Here is a 12,103-nt window from a genome sequence, read left to right on the forward strand (position 1 = left end):
TACCATCCACCGAAACTAGATTGTTCATCGTACATTTTCACATGATCTCCGGGTATCGTCACCAAAAAAATGTCAGTAATTACAGGTTGAGCGAGACGAACAGCAATTGCATCATACATTGTGTCTCTTAGCCTCACAAGCATACGCTATCCAAACAAGTTTGTTTTCCAAACAGGTTTCTATACTGTATTTACACTTGTTGATTTCTTGATCTGCCATTCGAATCCAAGGCCTCCTGCTGTGGCCACCATAAGATTCAGAACAAGGGAAGCAGTACAAAATGCAGAGCTGCAAACGAGCCACCGAAGAAGCCCTTCTTTGCTTCTTGCTCCGCCGACCGATCCGGGAGCCACCCGCGCGCGGACGTGCCAATGCCGCTTCCTCTTCGCCGTCGTGTCAGTCACCCACCGTCGCGCGAGGGGGGGCGGGGGGGCATTACGCCGGCTCCCGCGGGCGCGCCGCCCAGAGCGAGCTGAGCGCGCGCAGCCGCTGGCAGTAGTCCCCGAGCGCCAGCAGCCCCCGGGCCGCCTGCCGCGGCGTCAGGATCTTGTGCATGTTCCGCAGCGTCTGCTGCCGGAGGTGGTCCGCCTGCTCAAACACGCGGCGACATGAACACGAACAGCTGGTCAGTTGCAGATCGTACCAGGAACAGGTGGATCGTGCCAGGACTTGTTTTGCAGATCGTACCTGGTCCACGAAGCCGGCGAGGCCGTCGAGCTTGCCCACCGCGCTCGCCATCTGCTGCGCCGCGTAGCCGCCGCCGCCGGCAGCATCAGGCGAATCGACAGTCATCAGGGCTTCGACGAGCGTCTGCTGCAGCTTGTCCATTCCCTGCGACAGCGCGTCCTCCACCTGCCGCGCCGTCTGCTGCAGCGCGCGCACCGCCGACGCCTGCTGCTCCGTCAGGGACTCCAGCTGCGGCGCCAGGATCTTCAGGAGCTCGGAGGGGCGGAAGCCGCCGATCCAGAGAAAGAAGCGCTCGGCGGGGGTCCTCCACACGCCGGACAGGACGAAGAATGCGTCGGACCTGGCGGCCACGGACTTGGCTCGGAACAGCGCGTCGTAGTGCGCAAGCCCGGCGTCGACAAGGATGCGCAGCTGGATCTCCGGCGCGTGCGACTGCAGCGCCGTCCTCAGCTCGCCGACCTGTTTGTTCTGCTCCTCCACCCAATGCGCGTACTCCATCTCAAATGCAGCAACACCTGCACACGAATACAAAAAAATATATATAAGGACCAAAAATTCAGAATCTCCACTACAATTCTCAACAAATTCATACTCGTACACCAACTTATTCGTCGAAAAGAAAATCGTACACATCCTGAAAGAGATTGCATATGGTTACCCTGACCTGAATCAACAACAGGTGCTGTCATCCCAAACGTTGATTCTCCTATGCTTGCACCGACGTACACGCCCTGCAAAGGTCAGCAATGGCAGCTGCAGTTAGCAATGAATCTGCTCGCCAACACACTACACATCCATCCATTTATGATTCATGTCCTCTACAAAATCCATAGCTCTATGTACCTGCTGCCGCCTGACCCGGGTGAGCTCCTGCTCCAGCTGCGCCAGCCTCATCCGGCTCGTCTCAAGATTCTGGATGTAGGCCTGTATACCAATCGATCAAACCAAAGGGCAATCAATCATCAACGATGAAATGGTTTGATTCTTGCGTGATCATCGCTGTAAGAATTCAGAAAAGCATCCAAGATTGGTTGGGTTGGCATGAGTGGTCGCTCACCTTCTTCCGTAGCCTGCTCTTCCGAGCTGCCTCTCTGTTCTGCGCGAGCCTTTTCTGGTCCTGACCGAATTGAACACCCAGAGATCATAGCTAGTCAGTGATACTATCCAGTCAAGTAATTACTGAGGAATTTCTGTGCCGATAATTCAGCTGGGTTAATCGGCTCACCCTCTCTTTGGGCCTGGCGTCGTCGTGGCCGAAGCTATCCGATGACGGCGGCGCCTCATCCACCGGGACGTCGTCTTGTGCCTGCAACCAAACGCCAGTGAAGCCATGAGCACGCAGCTGACGAGGAAATCGAGCTGCAAGATAGCCAAGAAGTGTGTGCGTGATGAATGAGCTGGCTTACCCGGTTGCCCAACTTGGCCTCTGTTTCGATGACGTCCACCGTCGTCATTGCTCCGGTGACCGTGGCGGCGGCCGCGGCCTGGGTGCTGCTGCTGTCGGGCCGGAACGGCTCGCCTCCCCACACGCCGGCGGCGAACGGCTGCTGCCGCCGGCGCTCGCAGCCGTAGATCCCCATGGCCCCCCCAACGGACGCCGAGGTCATGTACCGGCTGGGGGCGCCGCTCGTCGCCAGGGGCAGGCGACTGCAGCATCAGCAACAACGAACAGTCAGCGCGCAGGCGCAGCGCACGTCTCCCCGGCAACCAAGTGCGATAGGATTATCAGGAAAACAAACCAAGGCGACAGCAGCAGCAGCAGCAACAACAACAAGAACAAGCGCGAGAGGATTACGCCGGCCGACGAAAGGAAACGAAGACGAACGAAGTAGCTTAGCTAGCGGTCAGTGACCACGAGGACCATGGCGCGCGACGAGCTCAACTGCCAAGAAAATCGCGCCGGCTTCCAGTGGGATAGGGGAGGACGAACGAGGCTCGATTCATGGAGCTGGGTGACTGGCCGTGTCAGCGTCTCTCTCCTACCTGATGATTGGTGAAGTAGTCGTACGTATCTGATTGCTTGTTGCGTGCCGGGTTGGCCACTTGGCCCTCCCCTTCCTTGGCCGCTATTCCACACGACAAAACCCCGGCGAAGAAAGGCTCCGGATGGGATCGGGATTCAGACGGAACGAGATCATATGACGTAACGTTATCAGAGACCACGTCACTGATATACTCCTGATTCAGACCCTAGTTAGCTCTTTAAAGTTGACCCTCGGTCGGGTCTCGGAAACAGCGAGAAAATATACACCTGAATTTTATGTTTCTAATCTAATTAATTGCTTAGAAAAGATGAGAATAGTCCCAAAGTTTTGGTTTGACTACACTTAAGTTTGTGTATGTGCAGAGATAGCAGCAGCTGAAAATCAATGTGATATGTGTGTACTACGTCATTTTATCGTATATTTGCATCGGCGTCTATACATATACAAGAAAAAAAAAAGAAAAAAGAGAGAGAAGGGAAGCAGCTCGGCCGGCCCAACCCACCTCTCTCTCCCCCTCATCTACACGCGTCTGGCCTCCTTAACCTCTCCTCCTCCCTCTCTTATCCATCCGTCCGGATGCCTATTCTTCTTCCCGAGCGCGTCGCCGTCCGCTCTCCTCGCACGCGCTGCCCGCTGCTCTGCGTTGTATCCCTCTCCCCTCTCCTCTGGCTGGTGGACCTCCGCCGCGCGCGTCCATCCTTATCTCCCCTCGTTCCTATCATTTCCCCAAAATCGGGGTAGTCCTCGATCCGTCTTCACCAGGTGGGAGCCCTAGCCACCGCTATAAAGGCCGGGAGGGGGTGCCCTGGTGAAGAGGGAGGCCGGATCTGAGAGAGAAGAGAAGAGAGCTAGAGAGAGATAGGGAAGAGAGAGGAGGGAGATCCATTGAGAAAGGCATCCTCGTCGCACGTTTCATCTCGTCAGAGCGCCATGGCCGTCGTTGCCCTTGCTGGTGGGTCTCTGTAGTGATTTGTTTCCTCTTCCCTTCCTTCTTACTACTGCAGGGATGGCCGACCGGTGCTTTGGCGCTGTGTCCGTGCATATAGGTGGCCGACCGGTGCTTCGGCACTGTGACTGTGTGTATACAGGTGGCCGGCTGGCGTTTCGACGCTATGTTTGTGCATAGAGGTGGCCGGCCGGTGCTTCGACGCCGTGACTATGTATATACAGGTGGCTGGTCGGCACTTCAACGCGATGCTCGTGCATACAGGTGGCCAGCCAGTGCTTCGGCGCCGTGACCGTGTGTATACAGGTAGCCGACCGGCGCTTCGGCGTGGTATCCGCGCATACAGGTGGCCGGCCAATGCTTCGACGCTGTGATCGTGTGTATACAGGTGGCCAGCCGGCGCTTCGGTGCAGTGTCCGTGTATACAGGTGGCCGCCCGATGCTTCGGCGCCGTGACTGTGTGTATACAGGTGGTCGGCCAGCACTTCGGTGCCATGTACGCGCATACAGGTGGTCGGCCGGCACTTCGTTGCCGCGTCCGTGCTATACAGGTGTTTGAGCTGACCCTTGCATCGTGTTCCTGGATTTGTGGTGTGATTTCGGGGCGCCGACGAATGTCTTTTGCTCTTGTGGTCTTGCCCAGCCGGCCCTAGTTGCCGTGCCCGTGGATGAGGTGTTGCTTTGTGATGGTGGCCGATTGTTTTGCTTTGTGGTAGTTTCGGTCGGCCTCCGTGCCGTGGCTGTGGAAGCGGGTGTGATGCCGTATGTTTTGATTGGTGTGTGTGTGTATTGCCACCGCTGAGGTGATTTGTCTTTTGCTTCAGCCAGCCGAGTGTCATCGCCGTCGAGATGTGCTTCGGCCTGTCTGTTGGCGAAGGCTGTTGGGATATGCGCATGTATTGCCGAGGCTAAGCGGGTTGTGCCACCGGTCGATCGCTCTGTCACCGTCGGTCGGGTGAATCGTGCCGTTGATGAGCATGTTTAGGTTCCCTTGCTGTTGTGCATGTGATGCTGGCCTAGATCTGATTACTGTTGTGATGGGTGCGTGTGTGCTCGCCACCCTTTTCTCTGCGTGCTGTTGTGTTTGTGTGTCACCGGTTGGGAGTCAGAGAGCCGGCGGCATATCGGTAAGGCGTCTGAGCGCCGCCGTGCGTGTGGGCCTTTGCATTGTTGATCTGTCCGTCGCGTTGGCCATCCATCGGTTGCCGCCTACATGTGTATATGTTTCTGATGAGGTGCTCTCACCGCTGCAACCTATGTTTAGGCCCAGCCGTCCCTATGAGCATGGCCACTTCTTTTGCCATCTGTTGGCTGTTCTACGCCGTAGTGTTTGAACTCGAACGCCTAACCACACTATTATCTATTGCTCAATGAAGTATTCTCATTTTTTAAGGAGAGAGGCAATTGTCTGATGCCCTCTGTCTTCGCCTGTGATGATAGTGTGCTATTTGCTGTTGCCACTCTCTCCTTGTCTATGGTCGGGGCTAGCTTTTCTGATTATTATACTGTTTTCATTTGCTATCCTGGGATCAAGCTTGTAGCTTCGAGTAGAGAAGTGATTAGCTATTCTAGATGGTCATGCTATACAGGGTTTCATCTAGTATTGTGGTGATGATAGAGCTTTCTAATGTTGAGCCCCTTTACTACCCTATTTCCTGATACTCTTCTGATGCCATTCACAAGTATGGCCAGCCATTGATGCTCCCTTTCCCCTGGCTAGTTAATGGCTGGCTTGATGGCTCTATGCCTCTTTCCTTACTGTCATCCTACAACTGAGTTTATGATGGGTTTGATGTATATGCGCCCCTCTGCTTGGTGATGGCTTACTTTCAGTGATGTTTGGCCTCGCTAGTGCCTAATATGGTGGTGGCTTGTGGTTTGTAGTGTCTTGCCCTCTCTGTTACTTGTCCCGATGATGGCTTGAGTTATGCTCTATTGCGGGTTGCAGTTGGCATAAGGGTTTCCCCCTGTTGGTTGCCCTTCTTGATAATTCTGATACTTGTGCTCAGTTGTTGGCTACCATGAATGTCGTCGCCTGACCTCTGCCACTGCTGTTATTACCCTTTTGTCTGTGTGGCTCGGTTGCCTGTGGGATGTCCCTATACTAGGGGTCGTAGATAGGAGTTCAAAAACGTTGCAGTTCACCGGGCTCCCGAGAGGTTGTAGCTGGTGAACTGTCGTGTAGCTGGACTCTCTCTCTCTTCCTCTATCTCTTTGTGGTACTTGAGGCTGCGGCCGACGATGAGGGGCTACAATTCTGAGGCATGTGTGGCCGATGATGACCCAAGATATATAAACAGTCCATAAAGCTCATGCTAGGCTGTTTGTCCCGTTGCCTGCTTTGTTTCTAACGCTTACTTTGCTCTGTTTTGATGCATGTGACTACAGCCTTGCAGACTCAGAGACGACCACCAGATAACGACTATCAGCGTAACTTAATTGGAGGTTGTTCGGGAAGCCGAACGTAATTAACCGGAGGTCTTGCGAGACCACGGGAACCAGGATAGATGATCGCTCGAAGACTTAGTCAGTAGCATGTGCGTTGTACGTGTGTGTGAGCAATTGTAATTAGATGAAACTATACTTTATGATTTCGATAATGAATGAATATATTATGTGTTTCTATTATAATTGTCTCTATTTCTTTCCATATATTGTGTGTATATTAGCACACCCGTGATACAGTGATATACATATACAGCCATTTGAATACAAAAACGCGTGTTTCGAATCCACGAAACAATGTGTATTAGTGTGCTACTGGTTTGAGGGTTGGAGTTGGTGCTTATATCCAATCCTAGCTTACCCGTCGCTGTGTACCAACAACTCCTGCACATATGACACCAAGAGCCCTATGAAAGAGAAAGACGTACGGCATCTCAAACATACGAGTACCAAAGGTTTTTGTTGCGTATGTATGACAATGTGCAGAAAATTGTCTTACACTATCTCATTTTTGTTGTAGTTTTGTGCAGCATTGTCATCAGCCATAACTAGTGGACAAACATGTGGGGAAACACAAGCCTCCTAGCATCCTATCACTACTATTAATAAGATTTTATTTGACAGAGCTCTATCTCCTACCTCCATCTCAAACTAGGTAGGTGTTTGCTTTTCTTCCTCCATATGTTTTTATGTGTTTTTGAGAGGAGCAGTGTTATCTGAACAATCATGTTTAAATTTTTTTTTGCTAAATTGAACATTCCGAATTCAAGTTGGATTCCGAATTGTATTTCGCGTATCTAAATTTTCTTTGCCGAATCAGATACTAGAATTCGAGTCGGATTCTGACATCTATGTTCATTTCAGATAACACTAGACAAGACCACTATCTACTTGTGCATGCCATCTATCAACATTCATCTGTCTTTTTTGCACGCTCGTATATTTGAGTAACATTCATTCTTTTCTTTTCTTTCAGAACAAGTAACACTCTTTCTTTGATGTGGCTGCAAATGGGCTTGGAGGGCAACGGCTTCACTGGCGGTCCAGCACATTGTATACCAAAGTTTCATCCTCCTGGACATGAAGGCTAGCACCTTGGTTGTGATTTTGGTTCTGTGTTAACTTTGCATGGTGGTAAAGGTTTCATGCGTGGTTTGATTGATCCAATTCTAGGGTGGACATGAGCATTATATGGAGTAATTAGCAGTTTTCTCCGATTACTTTCATTTGCGCTTTTGCAATGACCAAATCGACTAGAGCCTAAAGGTGCTTTTCTATGAACTTGAACAGTGATGTTTCTAAATGGATGGCAGCAGCGAAGGGTGAATCACACATTTTGCCGTTTAGTTCTCTAAGATTTTAAGGAATAGTTAACAATGATACTAACCTCTGGGTCTCTAAAATTCTATACGCCTTTTTAAAGAGCCCTTTTAGTGGTCTATACTACCTGTAGGCAGGAGGTAATATAAATTTAATCTGACCTTCTATATAATTGGATATTTTTATAATTACGACTGTAGTGTTAATATTTATTCACCATATCATTGAAGGGCACTACAATCTTTTTTTATACCTAATTCTTAAATAATCGTTCAACCAAATAATCAGCATTCAGACCAGTCTAAACATTAAACCTATGAATTTGCACGATATAACTAACATGCTATTTCTTTCTTCCAAAAATACTCTTATACTATATATACTCCTCTAATATACTACTTATACTACCTCTAAATAATGGATAGTATTCTAACTAATCTAGACCATTCGATTAAAAAAAATAGATGGCTCAAATTCCTCTGAGACCATCGTAAAAATTTTCTTTTTAAATATCATTATTGTTACAAACAATCTTATTATCTCTCTCAACACATAAAGGGCGCCTCCCTACCTAACAGGTCCTTGAATAGCTTGAATGAGACGGTGTTTGGTTACTTAAATGAGATAGTAAATATCCGAAATGATATTGGATACGCTCATGTCTGTGTTTGATTGTCTGAACCATATCATCCCATTTAGGACAAAATAATACAAATTTTAGGAATATTGTCTGAACCATACCACCTCATTCAAAAAAATTGGTCGAATGACCCTGTACAAGTTCTATCAGTTCTGCTAATTACTTATAGTTAGTGATAATTAGTGACTATTCATGGTTATTAAGACTTTTAGGTAAACATTAATTACAATTAAGATGTTATTATCCATAACTAATTATTATTGTGGGTATTTAGTGATGATTATCTACAACTTAAGTTATGATTAACTGAAATTAGTAATGATTTGCACTAATTAGCATAGTTTATTTATAATAACAAATATAAAAATTATTATTTTTATAAAATAATTAAGTTATATGGACATAATACATGAATTTTAAGCAACTAAACACATTCTCATATCATCCAATACATCCAATCAAACATATTTTCATACTATCACATATATCTAATCAATCAATCTATTTATACCGTCTGATCCAAAATCATCAAATCATTCAGAACAATAAGAACCAACCAAACACTGAGGAGTGTGACAGCGACGATACCAGATGGAGAGAGCTCGGTAGCGTCACCCGTGACATCACCCACCCCCCCCCCCCCCCCCCCCGGCGCAGCACAAGGCCACCAGGCCTGGACCGGATCCCCGGAACCGGAACCGGACGGCTCGCCAGTCGCGTCACGCGACACTGGTCCGACACGCCCGGCCATGCGACTTGGCCCACGGCTGACGTGCACCAACGTGGCACAGCCGCACCGTTTTTTTTAAAAAAAAAAACTGACGCACCGTAAAATTCATGGACAAAAGTGTCCGTCGAAGCGTTCGTGTAAAACTCATATGTTGCAAACACGTCTTTAACCGTTAAGGCTGTGAAAAATTCAAAATTGATCATTTTGATGGAAGCGTGTAAATATTTTTTTATAAAAAAACTTAATTAACTCTTATCATCATAACAAGAAAATACGATCGTATAAGAATTCACCTCTAGCCGCTGCATGATCAAAATGCACACGGCCTAAAAAACCAATAAGAACAACATAAAAGAGGGAATCTACATCTGATTTTGAAGTGTATGAACATAATTGTAAGCTTCTCCATCAGAAAGATGAATCAAACGGCATATATCTATCGTTTGAAAGTCATGTACCGTGTCTTTTCATCTATCTTTCTCCTAGAATTTACCCTAACTTTTCTCGGAAAGATAGGGAACCTAATTATCAGAATCACATAGACAAAGAAAAGGGAAAATTTTTCATTGGTGATTTTTAGTTAGTTGGCGATGATGCACCGGTCACAACTTTGCCATCTAGTGCATCAGCATTCATCACTTGGGACCCTTTTTTTTTGGCTTTCCAAGAGGAATCAGCACTTGTGACTTGAGAGGCCAAGTAGGGAAAGAGGAATCTCACTAGCTGGGTTGGGGTCCAGCAAGAGACCTGCAGGAATCAGGATCTCCTTTTGCAGCCAACCAGCGAAGTGAATTGCTCTAGAGAAGAAGCTAGTGCTCCTTCACTACTTTTTTTCTTTCTTGAGGAGAGCTCCTTCACTATTATGGTCAAATAAAGCTCCAACAAAATTAGCAAAACTATTCGATGCTCTTATCTTTCCCATGGGATCAGCATCGTCTCCAGCGAATTTTAGGCCGTAGATGCTAAATACATCTGCAGGCATCTTGTTCAATTACCTAAGATCCATATTCGTGTGGATGACATGCGAGAAGTTCAACCTTTTTTTGGGGAAAGTTGTGCTTAAATTACCGTTCAAATTTTAGGCAGAAGTTCCGATCGACGGTCCGAAGAGTAGCGGTTTTGTTTGGAAGCAAGTTTGCCATGCAGCTGTGCGTCTTTTGATTCTTATGCGATTTGTCTTTGCCATGAGAAACACCAAATTTGTCGAAACAAAGTACACCCAATTAGGACAGAAATATCTGTCTATGCACCCTCATGGTGTACCACTAGATGGAGATTCCAAAAGCAGAGTGGTGCACTCACTAGTCCACTTGCTCTGCTAAAGGAGTAGCTAGTGACACCAGCTGATGAGTCTATTGTAGCATTGCATGATTAAGCTCCCACTTTGTTTGACATCTCTTAAGGTTTTATAAGATCACCTCTGTTGTTTTTGCTTAATTTGTGTAACCATCACAGTCGAATGGAGCAGGGTGCAGGAGTTTAGGAAATACGAAATGCTCACCTGAGTTTGTGGATGTTGAAGTGGTCTTGAAGATATCCTGGGTAAAGCTCCATATCATACTTCACTTGATCACCCTGAATCTGTCATTTAAAAAAAAAAGAATTATCAGTTGCCAGTTGGTTAGATAGGAAATTTAAACTGTAAATACAATAGGGTGCTAACTCCTGAGAAGATAAACTTTGAACCTTCATCTGGAAAATACTTACAGAAATCCTATAGCAAGGTATGTGTTTACTAATGGTTCAGTGGAGATTATTTAATCTGTTTTAGCCACACAAAAAAAAAACCTCGACGACGGGACAGACGACCCCCGCTTTGAGTTAAAGGAGATGCGAGTCTCAAGCCTAGACCAGCTTAGCGAGACCGTGCTCAGCTAATCGTTAGCACCGCGAGCATATTTGTAGTGTTATATTATACAGTTTTACTAGAGATGATCCTTCCTTTGTCTAAAGGTGAAGGAGTGTAGAGTATTTTCCCCTTATTTCTGTATGACATCAGAGGAAATGGTTGTAGATACGTCAGTTGATACCAATCAACCATGCATGAATATGAAAGGAGATATGCTCTTATAATATTACACTAAAAGAAGATACGCTCTTGAAAAGAGGTATGCATGTACAGGCTGTTATAATATTACATGTATAGACTGTATCATTCAGCCTGAAAACTTCACTCTCACAATATATAGACTGTTAGAAACATATGGGATGGGAGTGGCATTCTAGAATAACAAAGTTATATCTAGCTACTGCTGACTGCAGGGAAAGGCATTGTTTCTAGGACACTCACTGCTTGTAGTTGTGGCCTTCTAGCATATCAAATTTTGCTTCACTTATATAAAAGCTAAAGATAAAGCCTGTATTTCTCTGAAGGAAATCTCTGTAAATCCTAAAATACATCTAATTAATTAGTAAGTTACTGATGGTTTAATATCAAGTTTATGAGCACTTTCTACAAGGCAGAAACATATTACTTCATTGATAAAAAAAAAATAAAGAAGAGGAAAGAACATACTACTTCATGTATGACATGAAAATGTGGTGTTATCTAAACTACCCAAAATCATGCCAGCTCACTTCTGTCTGAGAATGACCAAATACTCAGTCACCGAACTTGTAAGTAAGATGCACAAAATGAATCTAACATGTATTAAGAAGTGAGTAGTACCTTCTTCTGAGGATGACCAGATAAGGAGAGGCAGATAAACCAATCAAGCAACAAGAATCAGCTCAAGAGAGCTCCCCCATATGCGTGCATGTATGTGTGCTCTGGCTCAGGCTCCAAAGAGCAAACCACTTGGCCACATGAAGCCATCCATGGACAAGGCTATCTATATAAGGAGCCAACTTCTTTAGTTTTCCCTCAAAAAGTAATAACCAACTTGCATGGCTGCTTTCACTAACAAATGTTATCACTGGGGCCCTCTTTTTAGCTTAGGATGCACTAATTATGCTTTGAAGTAAATTAATCAAGTGCACATATGCTGACACACATGATCATCTAACTTGTGAGGGGTATAATAGAAAAGAGGATCCGGGGCTCATTTGTAGCAGAAAGACGTGATTTTGAGGTGTAAAAGTTAAAAAGAAGCATGCTTGGCATTTGCAGTCATGCAAGTAAAGTAACCTTGGTTTTACCAATGCCACTTGATAGATGCATTTACACATGATGTGCATTTCAGTACTTGATTAGGTATGTAAAGAGAAGCTTGGGGTTAAGGAGTTCTATCTGCACAGGCTGAGTAGGCAGAAAGAAAGGTGTGCATGAAAGATTCAGTAAAGATAGTACACTTGCTATTAACCCATACTAATATAGTTAGCAAAGTTTTAAGTGAAAATTAAACTAAGGG

The 12,103-nt window shown here is 46.3% G+C and overlaps 1 protein-coding gene across 2 annotated transcripts; it reads right to left on the reverse strand.

Annotated features, from left to right (window-relative positions):
- Positions 1–11,559, reverse strand: LOC133895394 (transcription factor TGAL6-like). Of its 2 annotated transcripts, XM_062335687.1 has the most exons (9): positions 11,422–11,559; positions 10,255–10,334; positions 2,094–2,334; positions 1,913–1,993; positions 1,745–1,804; positions 1,531–1,611; positions 1,352–1,418; positions 688–1,202; positions 1–588 (listed from the first exon to the last, which is right to left on the reverse strand). In XM_062335687.1, the coding sequence occupies exons 2-9, from the start codon at positions 10,305–10,307 to the stop codon at positions 436–438; spliced, it is 1,251 nt and encodes a 416-aa protein (XP_062191671.1). In that variant the 5' UTR covers positions 10,308–10,334; positions 11,422–11,559; the 3' UTR covers positions 1–435. The 2 variants fall into 2 exon arrangements, with proteins under 2 accessions (XP_062191671.1, XP_062191672.1); XM_062335688.1 differs by lacking the exons at positions 10,255–10,334; positions 11,422–11,559 and adding an exon at positions 2,427–3,129.
- Between the last annotated feature and the right edge of the window lie 544 nt (positions 11,560–12,103).

This window comes from Phragmites australis, chromosome 16, assembly GCF_958298935.1.
Source record: "Phragmites australis chromosome 16, lpPhrAust1.1, whole genome shotgun sequence".
NCBI classification, from domain to species: Eukaryota; Viridiplantae; Streptophyta; class Magnoliopsida; order Poales; family Poaceae; genus Phragmites; species Phragmites australis.